The sequence below is a fragment of the Danio rerio genome, chromosome 15, assembly GCF_049306965.1.
Source record: "Danio rerio strain Tuebingen ecotype United States chromosome 15, GRCz12tu, whole genome shotgun sequence".
Classification (NCBI taxonomy): domain Eukaryota; kingdom Metazoa; phylum Chordata; class Actinopteri; order Cypriniformes; family Danionidae; genus Danio; species Danio rerio.
Genome location: NC_133190.1, coordinates 1,992,619 through 2,010,000, shown reverse-complemented (window position 1 = coordinate 2,010,000; position 17,382 = coordinate 1,992,619). Strand labels below are relative to the sequence as shown.

The window sequence follows — 17,382 nt, the reverse complement described above, 5'->3', positions numbered from 1 at the left end:
TTTTAATCCTTTCAGTCGATCTCTGTGTATCTCATGGGAGAAATTTTAGCTTAACTTAGGATAACCCTACTGAAAAAACAGCTTAAACCAGCCTAGGCCTGGTACACCAGGCTGGTTTTAGAGGGGTTTTGGCCATTTCCAGACTGGTTTCCAGCCTTTTTCAGCCTGGTCTTAGCTGGTCAGGCTGGGAGATGAGCAGCTAAAACCAGCTTGACCAACCTAGCCAAAACCAAACCTAGCCCCAGCCAAAACCAGCTATGTCCAGCTTAAACCAAGTCATTTTCCAGTCTGACCAGCTGAGACCAGGCTGGAAATGGCTGAAACCAGCCTGGAAATGGCCAAAACCCTTCTAAAACCAGCCTGGTCTACAGGCTAAAACCAGCCAACCAGCCTAGGCTGGTTTAAGCTGGATTTCCAGCGGGGAAATCAGCGATTATCAAGCTCAGTCCTGCAGATTTTAGCTCATCCTTGCAGATGCATTGAGGCAAGTTGGTTTCTAGAAAGCCTAGTTACAGGAGTGTCTAAACTCGGTCCTGGAGCGCCGGTGTCCTGGAGAGTGTTCTTTTCACGAGTTCACACTCACAGATATTTCACTGAATAGAATATGTGTATTTGGCGTGCTGTCCGGGGAGAGGGCTCTGAGCTCGGGAAGACACCCTAACTCGTGTTATTGCCCTTATCAGGATAGAAAGAGATAGGGTCCGAGCGCAGCGTCTAGCCCGACTCCAGAACGCTCCCCCCTCAGATTTAAATAGGTATCTGGTTTAATAGTGTGCAGTTGGGGTGGTGGAGGGACGCTGAAGTCGAGAGAAACGGAGGTATGACGTGTTTGACTATTTATAGGGGTTTGCTCTTGAGCTGATTGGATAATAGAACGATTGTGTGTGTGATGAATTAGCCTCGTCAAAGACTGATCTTGCTCCTCCGGAAATTTGTTTATAAAACATCACGTGTTGATATGCGTGTTTGCGAAAACTACACTTGGCGAATAAAGCTGATTCTGACTCCATTATGCCTCTCAGATTGTGTGACGTCCTCATATGTTGCCCTGAAGCCGTTTGAGGACTGCAGCCAACATGCTCCTACGGTGGAAATCGATGAGTTCCTGCAGGATTCGTCAAAGTTCGCTCAACCTTACAGAGTCTACAAGAACCACATCTACATCTACCCTAAACACCTCAAGTATGACAGCCAGAAGAGCTTTGCTAAGGTGATTATTAGGTAGCGCACACACTGTCAAAATGGTGTCGTTTTGTCACAAACATTAAAGGCTCATTCACACCGAACAACACTGATCTAAAAGACTCAAGAGTCAGCACTCAGGAATGGTTTTAAAGTAAGTGCAGCATAAAGTAAGGCTGCACATTATATTATTTCAGCATCGATATTGCAATGTGTGCATCTGCAACAGTCACATCGCAAAATATGCAATGTTGCGTCGGGATTATAGATGACTAAATACCACAGGTAAAAACACAAGATTTTTGTGGAGACGCTGCAGAATTTGACCATAATTAGTGTGGACAGAACCTTGAGTGCCTGTAAATAAAAACTTGCAACTGTTGCCCCGCCTCCAAGCTCTTCTGATTGGTAAGTGAAGATTGTGTGGGGGGCTGGGTGTGCCAGGCCAGATTCTCAGTGGCAGGCCAGATTGACCACTCCCTATGGAGTTCACCGCTGGATGTCTCTTTGACACTTCCGACACAATATTCTTAGCCACGCCCCTCTTTCAATTAGTTTTCTATGAAGAAATGATGCGCAAAAAGTAAGACCCACCCCCTACTCAATATTCTGTTTCCAACATAGGCTCATTGTGAAAACGTAGCCCTATATACATTTCTGGAGATCGAGAAATATGTAGCCAGATGTACATATGGGTGCATTTGTCTTTAAAACGAACGATACAGGGCGGTATGACCCAGTTCCTCTTTGCGCTAGCAGCTGACCGCTTACCTTCGTGTGGACAGCTTTTCTGCTGTTTGTCCAGTGGCTCGCCACATACGACTTGAGATGCAGAGTTCGAATCTGATGAGAAACAGTTCCAGAAAGCAGGTAATACAAAAAAATTTAATAAAATAAACAAGTAAAAACAGGTCTGAGAATGTGGTAAAATCTCAAAAAACGTGGTAAAAATTAGTATGCCGCGAGGGCTTTTTTTTTTCTGGATTGCTTTTTAAAACTGTCGGTTGGGTTTCGGGAGGTCGGTGGGCGGGTCAGTCGGTGCTTTTGAAAACACTGTCGGTTGGGTTTAGGGAAGGAGGAGGGTGGGTCAGTCACTTAGTCAGTCAGTCAGGAAGTCGACAGCGGCCTCTGGTGGATTTATGCGAGAACAACTCGCGATGGCACTCACGAGAGAAATTTAAGATCTGAAAAAGCGTACACAGCGGCCTCGGTCAAAAAAACTGCAAAAAACATACTTCCTAGGATGTATTTGACACTCTCCAGAAATGTAAATAGTGGTACGTTTACAGAATGTTATGAATATAAATTCATAAAAATGCATGAATTCATTGGTGAAAAGTGCCATTTTGCATGCCATTTAAATTGTATTTATTTTTTTCTGGTAAAATACAGCCTTAAATATTTTGTCACACAAATAAACAGAGAATGTGAACAAGCTAAAATTGCTCAAGGTCAAATGAAGGATTTCATTGTGTTTTTTTAAAGTTTTGTGCTATTTGTTCATTTAGTTCATGCAGTGTATCAGTGTATGCAGTGTCACACTATGGTTTTCTTCTTAATATTATTGTTTGTTTGTCTTTTTTATTCGATAGGCTCGAAATATTGCAGTTTGTGTGGAGTTTCGAAGCTCCGATGAAGAACATGCCAAGCCGCTTAAGGTTATAGCACAAGTTTCCCTCAGTTTGCATATACACAGTCTTAAGAGTTTAGGCCTGTTCACACCAAGGACAATAACTACTGTATAAAGATGATCATAATAAATACATCATTCTGGATAACAATAGAGATCACATTCAGAAAGATTTTTTTATTTCACAGCTAATAAAGGATCAAACACTGACAGCCAGACAGAATCCATTGAAATATTAAGGGCTCTCACAATTAAAGCTTCTTTAGAATGATACTCATTGTGCAAAGCGCTTTACAAATAATCCTGAATTGAACTGAATTTAAAGCTACAAGCAACATTGTGGAGAAGCACACTTCTTAAAGTTAAGATTATTGAAGTCAATAATAATGTTAATGTCTAAGGTTATTTAAATATCTTAAAAACAGTCGGTGATACCATGTGTGGAATGATAGAAGTTATGCAAGCCACTAAAACAAATTGAAGTGTTAAAATGAAAGTACCTCAGTAATCCAGGGGTAGTTTGGGCATTTTTGTGTTCCTTCTTTTGAAAAGTGCTGGGAAAAAATCATTTGTGTTGTTTTTGTTCCACTTAAACTGGCTACGATCGCTAAATTAGCTGATTAGATGGATTACACGAGCTGGATTCACTGGTCATGTGCACTAAAAACGTAGCACACTGAGGACATCTGCTGGTTAAACGGGGGTAATGCTAAAAGCATAAACTGAAAATTAACAAAATGTTATTGTTTGTTGGTGTGAACAAATATAGTAGTATTAATCGCATTTAGATAAATCACATCCAAAATAAACATTTGTGTTGACATGAGACACACATACATAAAAACAGAGCTATATAAAATATAGATCAATGCACAGATAATATACACTTATCAAATACATATTTATTTGATATCCAAATATAAAGACATTTTCTCAAATATACGCATACATGTGCATGTTTATATATATATATATATATATATATATATATATATATATATAGAGAGAGAGAGAGAGAGAGAGAGAGAGAGAGAGAGAGAGACACAGACAGACAGACAGACAGACAGACAGACAGACAGACAGACAGACAGACAGACAGATAGATAGATAGATAGATAGATAGATAAATAGATAGATAGATAGATAGATAGATAGATAGATAGATAGATAATAAAATACAGAGCACACACACATATCAATGCAAACTTATTTTGGATGTGAATTATAGATATTAATCTTTGCCAAGCAGTTATCATGCTTTGTGTAAACAGCCCTTTTGGCTTCACAAGTGTAGAAATGTTCTAAATCTATTTCCACAGTGCATCTATGGAAAGCCCGGAGGCCCAGTTTTTACCACGACTGCCTGTACCACAGTTCTGCACCATTCACAGAACCCAGACTTTTATGATGAGGTTGTTGGCTTATTTTTCATAGATGTTGCATAAATGAACACCCCCTCACAGATCTCTCTTTTGAATTCATGTTTTTTTTAAAGGATGCTTTACAATATTATATTTGTGCACATGCATTTGAAGATTATTCGCCCTCCTGTGAATTTTTTTTCTTTATCAAATATTTCCCAAATCATGTTGAACACATTCTGGAATTTTTCACAGTATTTCCTATAATATTTTTTCTTCTGTAGAAAGTCTTGTTTGTTTTATTTTAGCGAGAATAAAAGCTGTTTTTAATTTTTAAAAACCATTTTAAGGCCGATATTATTAGCCCCCTTAAGCAGTATTAGTCATAATTTTTATACAATGACTTGCCTAACTACCCTAACTTTACCATAGTTAACCTAGTTAAGCCTTTAAATGTCACTTTAAGCTGAATACTAGTGTCTTGAAGAATATCTAGTCTAATGTTATGTGCTGTCATCATGGCAAAGAGAAAATAAATCAGTTGTTAAAAAAAACTCTCGCTTATACAGAAATTGGGGGAAAATATACAGGGGGCGAATAATTCAGACTTCAACTGTACAGATTTTTCAGTAATCAAAACTGGAATTAATCTAACAATAAACTGAAGATCACAGGCCAAACATGAGTAGACCTAAATTAATATGTTGGTGAAAAATATTAAATAAAATGTCAATAAACAGGAAAAATCTAAAGACACACATAAAAATACATAATTTAGTTGAAGTCTTATAGTTTTTGTTGTTGTTTCAATAGCTTGTTTGACTTTAAGTGTATTATCTTTTTATTCCTAAAGATGTCTCTTATTTTAATTTATATAATCGTTTAATAAAACTCTTTTGTTTAAATGCACCAACAATTATGGCTAAATACATTGAAAAACTTGTAAAACTATTCATTTTCACTAGGGTTAGGGTTTATGCTAAGCCCTGTATATTTCAGTTGAAAAGCTATCTGTTCATTAATGTTTGTTGTGCTCTGTTTGATCAGGTCAAGATTGAGTTGCCCACACATCTTCATGAGAAACACCATATACTCTTCTCCTTCTATCATGTGACCTGTGACATCAATGCCAAGACCAGCTCTAAGAAGAAAGAGGCTCTTGAATTGCCAGGTATCACCCGTTCAGCACAAAACCTGTCTTCTGCATATGTAAATTGAACTTAAAGGGGTCTTATTATACCCCTCTTTACAAGATGTAAAATAAGTATCTAGGGTGAATGTGAAGATGTGAAGACCTAGATGTGAAGTTTCAACTCAAAATACCACTCAAATATTGTTTATAACTCTACGAAACGGACCCTTTTAGGCTTTGATCCTAATTTTGGTGACTGTCGCTTTAAATTCAAATGAGATTGTGCTCTTTTCAGAAGTGGGCGGAGCTACAAATGCCTGTGTGTCAGTATAGTGGCAGATTCAAAAACAAGACTAACGCCCTATGCTAATGAGGGGTCACTAGTGGGCGGGGTTTTCCCCCTCTGATGACACATACAAAGGGGAATGTCAATCAAAGTGTTTCTGCAGACTGTTTCTATCAAGTCTGATTATAAAAACATACAATTAATTCATTTGTAACATTCAATCTACCATTAGATTGGCCATTTATCGTGTGTTTGTGCTTTATGTTGCAGTGGGTTATGCATGGCTGCCTCTTCTAAAGGATGGACGCATTTCCTCTCAGGACTTCAGCATTCCTGTCTCCTGCACTTTGCCTGCTGGCTATTTACACATTAAAGAGCCTTCGTCCACCAAGGTCAGCACAAGCATTGAGAAATAAAACAATCCGTTTAGAAAAAGGATGATTAATATGGTGATGAAGAAGGTAACTTTTTTAGTTTAAAGGTTTTCTAATGGCTCAGTGTGTTTTGCACACGGCTTATGACAGCATACAATCATGCTTTTCTTGATTGTTGTTGGTTTTCCTTGTTGGGAAGATGTTTAATGTTTGCTGTTGATCATCAGTTTGAGTGCATCATAGTAGCTCTCAGAACATCATACACACAGTAAGTATATTTCTGCACACACTATAATCTGCGGTTTTACTCCATTGAAAGTTTTTAGCACAGGTTTAATGGGTTAATGCTGCCAACTGATGATCAACAGTAAAAATGACCCATTTTGGCTCGATCCTAATTCTATTTTTGTACCTCTACCCTTTCTTGTTGGCCCTTGAAACAGAGTGTGAAGGGTAAGGGCTTCAAATTGACCCCTAAGAATTGAGACAGCACTACAGCATCAGTCATCAGGTTTACACGAATGCATTTTAGTGTTAAAACGTTTAAGTTTGGCTATGGTTACGCCATCTGTCCACACTACGCCGGAGTTTTCAAGCCCCGAAAACGCTACACTGATCTCGAAAATGCTAGAGAGGCTGTTTTCATTCTAAAATGCTGCTGCTCTGTCTCAGTGTGGATGGAGGAAATGGGGGACATCTGAGAACGAAGGTGGGGCTGCTGACATTCGCCTATCTGATTGGGGCTTTTCCTCAATATTAAGTAGCCCACACACCCAGTTCAGTCCTGCATCCTCTCCTTGTGAGTTTAGACTTCGCAAGTTTGATTGTAATCTCTTGCTTCACATGAGATCAGACGATGGCGAGTGCTGTTGTTATACAGTTGCTTTATTTTTTTTGGTATTTATCTTCAGGGAATCACTGAAGGCAACGATATCATGTTATCATAATGATCTAATGCAGCGGTTCCCAACAGGGGGGTCTCGGCCCACAAGGCCCTCTGTGCAGGGTCGTGTCAGATTTTTTAAATTTCTTGCAGGTAAACCTCACTCCTCTGACCTCTAAAGGTGCTCTAGCGTCAGACACCAGAGGTCATGGTCTTTAGCCTCCTTGGTAGCGAGACCAACTCCCATGCGGAAGGTTACCGGTTCGATACCAGCTCGGAGCGGGTTGGGTGACGGAGGACTGGTGGGGTTACATTAGTGCCATGACCCGGATGGGAGTGAGGTTTAGGGGGTGTAACGGGGGCCAGCTAGTAAGAGCTATGCAGGTAGACCTCACTCCTCTGACCTCTAAAGGTACTCTAGCGACAGATGCTAGAGGCCATGGTCTTTAGCCTCCTTGGTAGAGCAACCGACTCCCATGCGGAAGGTCGCCGGTTCGATACCAGCTCGGAGCGGGTTGGGTGACGGAGGACTGGTGGGGTTACACTGGCTGAACAAAAAAAATGGACAAATTTGTAATTCGTCCTCCACAAAAAAACACTTCAGCAGCTAATACTTATGACCTAAGCATACTAGACCCAGGTGAGGAAGCTCCAAACACTTTGGGTTGCAGCGCTAGCAAAACTAAAAAAAGCAAAATGCAGGAAATACCAAGATAGTTACCTGAACTATGGTTTTATTCTATTTACTCGAAGTAAAGAGTCCCTGACCAGGAAACAGTGTATTATCTGCGCCAAAGTTCTTGCTAACGAATGCGTGAGGCCGTCCAAATTATAAAAACATTTGGAGACGACTTATACCACGACACAGGGCCGGAGTGGGACTCCTTTTCAGCTCTGGAGTTTCAAGCCTCAGATCGGCCCGCCTCAGTTTATGACTGACTATATTAAAATAAGTTCATTTTCAATTCAGTTTCTAATTACAATATCACGTCTTTTTTTAAGAAAACAGCTGCTTTAGAACTTCAGATGTTCAACAACCCTAACAGTATTATATGTCCTAACAATAAAAATGAAAAAAATAAAAAAAACATACATAGACGAGGATCAAACCCCTGTCGGTGGTGTTGTAATTTAACATGCTAACCACTGGACCACAGCAGCTGTATATCCAGAGATCACCCATCTAAGTTATATCATCAATAACCTGTAGGCTGGTTCTATATAAACAGAGCAGAGCTGCGGTAAAATAATGAATATGAAGAATGTGGTCAAATAAATAAATTATTTAAAAAGTTTAACTGCTGAAAGCAACAGATTCTGGAGCTAGGGACACCGGCTCTCGCGGCCAAAAAACGGACCGGCCCACCGGGAATTCTCCCGGTCCTCCCGATTAACCAATCCGGGCCTGCCACAACAAGCCCAGAGCATTTTATGAGCGCAAGGCAAAAGAACCAACACACCCAAAATGAGACGAGGCACGTCACAACTACTGACAAGAAACATTTTTAATAATTGGCAACTAATATAGGGCCAATTTAAACGTCAAAGTCTTACATTTTTCAGTTACAAAGGCCCCATTGATGTTTTGCTTTTGTTGTTATTTTACATTAGACTATTATTTGTGCATAAACAAATGTAGATATAGTAATAAACACAACGTTTGTTTGAAAACAACATTTTTTGTCATCCTTACTGCAAACTTATATGAGCGATAATAGCATTAAATGTTGAGGGGGGCCTTACCGTATTTCCTGGGGAAAAGGGGGTCTCGGGCAAAAAAAAATGTTCCACTGATCTAATGTGGCAATAAGATCGTAACTGTACTGTGTATTTGCACAGTGGCCATATTCATCCAAACACACAAAAACAGCATTAACATTATAGCAGACACTATAAAAAGCTCATTTCCAGCCACTAGACTGTTCTGACAGGGGATTCCAGTGTCAGATGTGAAAGTATGTTGTTAGACTAGTGATCAGGAGTTTTTATTATGGATTATAGACTGCCAGATTTAGAAATGTAAAGGTGATTATAATGGAAGTCAATGGAGCAAAAACAGCCACCAGCAAAATGAAAGGGGAGTCCATTTGAAGAGTACACAAGGGTTAAGACAGATAATTATTTGCATGTAACATGTTGTAGTAACAGATTTATTTAGGGGTTTTTTTTTCTTGGTTGTTTGCAGAATGGCTCTGATGTGAAGTGGGTCGATGGAGGGAAGCAGATCTTCAAATTGTCCACTTTGGTGCTTTCTACAGTGTATACTCAGGTTTGGAGAAAAGACACAATTTCAGATAAATATTATATTGTTACGCTGCAGATAAATGCTCTTCTCACTCAGAATTCACATCTCATTTCTAGTCCAAATAAACTCTTAAATCTTTTTTGAGACAAGTAAAATATATTGGCTTGTTCTCAGAACTAAGCAACCCAGGCTCATTCTGAAATTGTAGCCCTGTATACATTTCTGGAGATCGCGAATTATGTAGCCAGAGGTACGTATGGCTGCATTTCATCTTTAAAACGAACACTACAGGGCGGTATGACTGCATTAATATTCGTGCTAGCCGCTGACTGCTTACTTCTATGTGGACGGCTTTCCCCGCTGTTACCAGTTTGTCCAGTGACTCGCCACGTACATTGGCGGACTTGAGACGCAGAGTGGAGTTAACTGCGATGACAGGGTTTGAGTCCAGCAAAGAACTGTTCCAGAAGGCGTTTAACACAAAAGCAAAAAATAAAATATTTTCAATCCTTGTGAGAATGTGGTAAAATCTGAATACGTAGTAAAACTCGAACGAGGGCTATTGAAAACACTGTCGGTTGGGTTTAGGGAAGGAGGAGGGTGGGTCAGTTGTTCAGTCAGTCAGATGGCACTCGCGAGAGAAATTTGAGATCTGAAAAAGAGTACACAGCGGCCTCTGGTGGATTTGTGAAAGCGAAAACTGCAAACAAACGGATCTCCTGGGACGTATTTAGTGCTCTCCAGAAGCTTATACAGGGGTACGTATCAATAATAAGCCTGGGTTGGAAATAAGTCAAAGAGTTATGCTGTGTTCACACCAGACGCGGAACGCGCGGATAAATTACGCTATTCGCGCGTAAATAGCCGCGTGAACATTTGAGTTTACTCGCTTCATACGTGCGTCAAACCCCGCTTATTCACGTGTCAAATTCACATCAGAACAGACGCGGATTCGCGTGATGGGCAGGGCTTCTGTCTGCCCGGTGACTCTAGCTTCATAGCTAAATGGCTAACATGGATTTTATGAAGAAAATAACAGTGTTTATGTGCTTTATGAAGACTGAAAAACAGCGTCGATACGTTTAGGGTCGTGTCTGAGTCCACTACATTCTTTCAGAGGTGAATCCAGCTCTGTGAGCTCATAAACTCCTCCAGAAACTGAACCTGGATGACGGAGGCTTTCAGCGGTGCTTCTGACTGAGCCAAGCCGAGTTTGATGAACTGTTGTCGGTGAAGGCTGGAGGATTTCCCTCGGAACACCAACAACAGGTTCTACGTCACAATCACGCCCCCACAATAGCAAGCTTCTGATTGGTTAACGCGGCGCGAATGTACGCTGAAGTTCAGATTTTCGAAATCGAGAGATTCGCGCGAAACGTTGGTTAAGCACATCAAACGCGCAAAACGCTCAATTCGCCCCGCACCATTCGCGCAATTTGCGTCATTCGCGCCGCGCCATTCGCGCGTATCGCACCGCAGGAAGTCTATTCGCGCATTTGCATTGACTTAACATGTAAATCACTCACGCTTGACGCACGTGCCGCGTCTGGTGTGAACGCAGCATTAGAAGAGAGCAAAATAATCTGCCAGTGGGGTGAGCAAAATAATTAGATTTCAAATTGAAAACAAGATTATTTTGCTTAGCCAACTGGCAGATTTTTTTTTGCTTGTTTTAAGAAAAAAGGCACTTCATTTTGACTCATTTCTGAAACCAAGACTAAATATTTTACTTGTAAAAAAAATGGTTCTTGATTTAAGAACTTTTAAATATTTGGACTAGAAACGAGACAAGAAAAGCATTTATTCCAGTGTATATTGCTCATATATCCAATGATCTCATAAATCCTATCATCATTTTTGCAGGATCCCCATCTAAACCGCTTCTTCCAGCAGTGCCAAAAACGAGAGGCAGAAATCTCTCAACCTCCTACCTCAAACTTCCTCAACTGCCTTAAAGTAAGTGTACTGACCAAATCAGTGAGGTCTGGATTGTCTTTTTGTAGGTGCGTTAATGGTGTATATGCACACACACTTTTCATGGGTCAGCCAGCCCAAGCACTTCTGGTGAACTGTTGCACCATTACAAAATCTCCACGTTTAAGGTCTGATTTCTTTAAAAATGAGTGATGTGCACTACCTGATTGATTTACAATATAAAGTGGGTCCCACACAGAACAAGAAACCCTGCATTAAAATACATTTTCCCCTGCCATGCCTTTAAAATATGAATATTTTACTAAAGTATTTTCAATGGAGTTTCTGTGCTAGCCTGATGCTACTGATGGTACTAATGTTTACACAGTCTTTCATCTGGTTTTACACTTGAACAACTAAATGAATGCTTAAGTCTATTTAACTGCATGTATTTTAATTACATTACAAAATTGATGCTGTAAAAGAAACTTATGAAACTGAAAATAGTCACTATAACCTTTCACTAGAAGTTTATCGTTGGCTGAAAAACAGTAGTTGTGCATAGAGCCCATTATACAAATAATGTCAGGGTTTCTTAAAGGGAAGAAATGAGAACTCACAGCCAATAAATGTGCTTTTATTAATAAATAGGAAATTAAACGTATATGTACAAAATATGTATAATTATCGTCACAATATGTATAACTTTTTTCATTAAAATAGTCAAAAAATCTACTAGAACAAGGTTATATATTTTGCTGACTTTCTGTATGTGCTTACTGTTACAATATAGCAGCACCTTAAAAAAAGTGAACTAGTGCAGATATTTTTAAACAGCTTTTAAATTTCAAATATGATGGAAATATTACACGTTTGATTAAATTCAAAATATTAAGAGATTTGATTTGATTTGAAGAGATTCTGTATTTTTGTTCATATTAATATTTTCCTATTTTAAATTAAAAACACAGTACTGAACTAATATTTAGTTATGGAGGCATTATTTATGAAAATTGCGGCCAAAACATATATAACATATACATATAATAACAATAATAATAATAATTATATATATATATATATATATATATATATATATATATATATATATATATATATATATATATATATATATATATATATATATATATAACTTATATTATATATATTTATAACTTTGAAGACTACAACTCCCATAATTCCTATTACACCAGAATGCTTGGCAAGTTGTCCAAATCCAAATGCAGCATCTTTATTGAACATAACATAACTAAACAGTCCAAAAGGAAGCAAGCATACAGTTTAAGGGAGGTCCAGAAGAGTAGTCTGTTCACAGGCGAAGAGATCGGTCCTGCTAGCTGACAGCATAAAAAATACACAAAGTGAGCATCAGGAATCATGGCATAGAAACACAAAACAAGTAAATGCTTTGGAGTGTTACAAAACAGGACTCAGCCAAGAGTGTGTGGGAGAGAGGTGAATATAAAATCCAGGGAATCAGCAACCGGTGTGTGCAAAGTGCATGCTGGGAGTTGAAGTTCATTAATGTAGAATGTGTGTGTAGTTCTCCAGCTATCTGCAAGGTGATGGTGATCATAACAATTCCACACTCAGTCACACATCATCAAACTATGACTTTGTTTGTTTTGAATTTGCGCCCTCTAGTAGTGAAAGTTACAATACTGTGCCTTTAATCAAACGAAAACTACCCAGTAGGAAAAAACAGACTCGACCGGGCCAACAGTGCAGAGCAGGAAAAGTGATATCTACATGTTTAGAGTAACAAAAAGACATGCTATATGTTTAAATAATGTCTGTGAAAATTCTCAAAAAAAAAATATTTTAATGTACTAATCATACTGTTAACAAATGATTAACTAAAGCTTTTAGCTCAATAAACTACTGATTCGTTGCTTTTTAATAGTAGGGTATTAGTTGGGTTTAGGTTTATGTATTGGCTAGGACTAGGGATGTAAAATAAGATCATACTTTATCAGTGCTAATAAAAAGACGATATCATTTCAATAGGTGGGTAATACGCCAGTAGTAAGTTCTGTGAATTGTTATTTAAACTAAAATGTTCCCTTTTGTTATTGTTTTCTCAGGGGCTCTTGAGCATGGAGAAGATTCATGCCATAATTCGCTTCCTTCCTGTTATCTTCAACCAGCTCTTTAAAGTGCTTACGCAAAACGACTCTGATGAAGTCACCACCAGCACCACCAGGTACAAAACCCATTTACTTTACTAAAAACAATCTATCTACAGTATGCTGATTTGAGATTTAATTATCACTGTACCACATCCTCTCACCTATCAGGGTCCTGATACACATCTTAGCCAAGTGCCACGAGGAGAACCTGGACCACTATTTGCACTCCTACATTAAGGTACATGTCATAAAGCATTATTCACTCAAGCTCACAGCCAATAGTATGATCGCGATCTGATTTGGGCAGAATTTCCATATCCATTTTACAATGACCAAAAAAACATACACGTACAAAACTGCAGTATATAGGTGTTGTTGACGTGTTGTTGGTTGCAGTGTACATTTAACGTTTTTAAATGTCTCTTAAAGGACACCTATTATGCAAAAATCACATTTATAAGGGGTTTAAACACAACAGTGTGTGAGAATAAGCAGCCTCTAATGGTAAAAATTTGTTATTTGTATTGTTTATAATTGCTCTTCATAAAAACAGTCTGCTGAAACACTTTGATTGACATTTCCCTTTGTGCATGCCATCAGAGGGAGAAAGCCTCACCCATTACTCTCCCTCAATAGCATACTCTGCCACTATGCTGACACACAGGCATTTGTAGCTCCTCCCTATTTTGAAAAGAGCACAATCTCATTTGCATTTAAAGCGACAGTCCTCAAAACGCCACAATTAGGATCAAAGCCTGAAAGGCTCAGTTTTAGAGAGTTATAAAGAACTACAGAGTGTGTAAAATACACACTCTAGGGATTTCAGAGACTTATTTTACAGCTTGTAAAAAGGGGCATAATAAGTCACCTTCAATACTGGCAAATAAAATGACCTGTAACAATATACACCTTTTTGAAAATTCAACATTCACTATTTGAAGACATGATAATCAAAAAGCAAGGGGAAATAAACTGCTGTTTACTTGTGTCCGGACATTTTAAGAATATTAAAATAATATTTGGAATAATTTAAGAATCATATTTGACTCTTTTCTTTATTGATGATTTGCTGATGAGTTTAAACTTTTCAAAGTAATGTAATGAAAGGATCTGTGTGCGTGTTGAAATGCTAAACATGTTCAAATAATAATATGAAGAGAGCCAAATAATGAACTCAGAACTTGTGCTCTGCATTTGACCCATTCACACACACACACACACACACACACACATTGGTTTTGGTGCTTTATAAGGACTTACCCTAGCCCAAGTAAAAACCACTCATTATATGGCCTTAACCTATCCATTGCCTAAACCCAAGTCAAAACAAACCAAAAGTATGATTTTTAACATTGTTGAATTACAAGGACTCAATGCATGTCCTCATAAACCACCCCAACGCTGATAAGTTTATTACTTTTCATATAATTTTTCAGTAATGTAATGAAAAAATCTGTGTGCATGTTTGTATGTGAGACACTAAACATAAACATATATAATAATATAAAGATTTCCAAATAATGAACTCAGAATTTGTGCTTTGCATTTGACCCATCCACACACACACATATAGATTTCGGTGCTTTATAAGGACTCACCCTAACCCTCACTTAAATAAAAAAACGCTTATTATATGGTCTTTTCCTACCCATTCCCTAAACGGAAGCTCTTAAGTCAAAACAAGCAATAAACGAAGTATGACTTTTAACATTTTTGAATCACAAGGACACAATGCATGTCCTCATAAACCACCCCAACACTGAGTTTATTACTTTTCAAAGTTATGTAATGAAAGCATCTGTGTGCATATTGAAATACTAAACATGTTCAAATAATAATACGAAGATATCTAAATTATAAACTTAGAATATGTGCTCTGCATTCGACCCATCCACACACACACATTGGTTTTAATGCTTTATAAGGACTCACCCTAACTCAAGTAAAAAACACTTATTGTATGGCCTTAACCTATCCATCCCCTAAACCCAAGACCCAAAGTCAAAACAAACCAAAAGTATGATTTTTAACATTGAATTACAAGGACACAATGCATGTCCTCATAAACCACCCCAACACTGAGTTTAATACTTTTCAAAGTAATGTAATGAAAGGATCTGTGTGCGTGTTGAAATACTAAACGTGTTCAAATAATGATATGTAGATAGCCAAATAATGAACTCAGAACTTGTGCTCTGCATTTATCCCCTCCACACACACATTGGTTTTGGTGCTTTATAAGGACTCACCCTAACCCAAGTAAAAACCACTCATTATATGGCCTTAACCTATCTATCGCCTAAACCTAAGCTCCTTAGTAAAAACAAACAAAAAAGTATGATTTTTTAAATTTTTGAATTACAAGGACACAATGCATGTCCTCGTAAACCACCCCAACATTGTATTACCTACTGTAGGTCATATCCATGTATTTTTAAACAAATGTATGGCCTCACAAACCACTCAAACCAGCACACACACACACATAATAAAAGTTGGTTAAAACTTGCAAACTGTCCTACAAATCTGTCTCCCTAACCATTAGTCCACAGCTCCCCCTTAAATGCGTTCTAATATGTTAAATGTGCTTGTCTGTTGTGTAGTTTGTCTTTAAGACTGAAGCGTGTGGCTTCAGAACCATTCATGAAGAGCTGGCCAAGGGAATGACCTCTGACCTGAAGAGCAATGAACAGTTAGTCATACGCAACGTCCTGAAGGTGAGAAAGCAACAACCATTTCTCATGGGACCCTCTGATGTCCCTTAATTGGAAATCACACTTGTGGTTTTTGCTGGTCATAAAGGGACGGACGCCTATAAAGTTCACTGTTTTTTTTTTTAGCTAAATCAATCAATTTATTTTTGTTTAATAATATTTTTTAGATATTATTCTGCATTTTTAGAGTGTTTTGTGTTAATAATTAATATTTATGCAGTAATTAATATTCATTTTCCTCAGTGAAAACTAACATTTTTATCATTTATTTTTATTACGGTTTCTAATAAAATTACAAATTAATAAAAAAAATTTATTGCAGTATAATAAAATTATTGCTATAATTAATATTTAATTATTGCAGTATTTCCAGAGTAGAAACGAAGGGCAGATTAGCACCACCTAGTTGTTAAAAAAAGAAAAACATGCAATGACATGGTGTAACCACTAGGTTCCAGTATTACTATCTCTACAATACTGCTTGTGAATTCCCTAGTTGTTTAAACATTAAGGAATTGTGGATTTGAATATACATCTAGACAAGCTAAAATACTTCTTTTGACAAGGTTTAGATATTTACTGTTTGACAAGGTAATTTGAAGTGTTAAGTTATGGATTATGATTACAGTCGAAACAACTGTACATATTGCTATAAAGAGACTACACAAAAGCCTTAACATTTTGTGTGATGCAGTGTGCAGTATTACCCCTTTGCTTCTGTGCACAATAAGCATCATGGTGAATTTGTAATCTTTTTTTAATGTTAATTTTTTTTGCTTTTTTCCGCATTTTTTCCGGCGGTCATTTTTGACCACAAAGACCACAAGTGTGACTTAGCCAGCTTAAATCATGGCCTAATTTTTTTTGTGTGTTCACATTCTGAAACCACTTGAGGGTGAGTCAATAGTGAGTAAATAGTTCATCTTCGGGTGAACTATCTCTTTAAGTGTTTACTTTAATATCTGTTTTATTTTTGCAGTTCTCGTGGTTCTTTCTCGAGATCATAGTGAAGTCAATGGCTCAGCATCTGCTGGACTCAAACAAGCTCAAGGTAAATCTAGTCGCTTTGCTAAATGACTAAACTGTGAGTCTGTTCAACTTGTTTACACTGTAAAATAGGCAGGGTTTCACACAATTCATTCAAGTTGTCTCAACACAAATCAGTTAACTTAACTGTTTAATGTTCAGTCCACTTAAATTAGTTAAGTTGTCCCCCCAAAAAATCATAAGAATTATTGTGTTGTTTCAGCTCATTTTGTATAAGTAGTTTGAACATATATATATATATATATATATATATATATATATATATATATATATATATATATATATATATATATAGGAAAATGGAAAGCAAGCTAATAATAATAACAATAATAATAATAAAATACATATCATTCCAGATTTTCAGAGTTAATAAATAAATAAATAAACATATTTTTTATTAATTAATTATTTAATTTTTTATTAATTTGTTTGTTTGTTTATTTATTTATTAACTTTGAAAGTCT

General features: G+C 37.5%; 1 protein-coding gene across 11 annotated transcripts in view; it reads left to right on the top strand.

Moving 5' to 3' along the window:
- Positions 1–17,382, top strand: part of dock10 (dedicator of cytokinesis 10) — a 145,557-nt gene that overhangs the window by 76,340 nt on the left and 51,835 nt on the right. For all 11 annotated transcript variants that reach the window (XM_068213667.2, XM_073924222.1, XM_073924220.1 and 8 more), the window contains 11 exons: positions 1,023–1,210; positions 2,775–2,840; positions 4,132–4,224; positions 5,221–5,344; positions 5,862–5,983; positions 9,034–9,117; positions 10,957–11,049; positions 13,113–13,231; positions 13,326–13,395; positions 15,761–15,874; positions 16,851–16,922. In XM_068213667.2, coding sequence (XP_068069768.2) covers positions 1,023–1,210; positions 2,775–2,840; positions 4,132–4,224; positions 5,221–5,344; positions 5,862–5,983; positions 9,034–9,117; positions 10,957–11,049; positions 13,113–13,231; positions 13,326–13,395; positions 15,761–15,874; positions 16,851–16,922 — 1,145 coding nt within the window. The remainder of the gene's footprint in view (positions 1–1,022; positions 1,211–2,774; positions 2,841–4,131; positions 4,225–5,220; positions 5,345–5,861; positions 5,984–9,033; positions 9,118–10,956; positions 11,050–13,112; positions 13,232–13,325; positions 13,396–15,760; positions 15,875–16,850; positions 16,923–17,382) is intronic.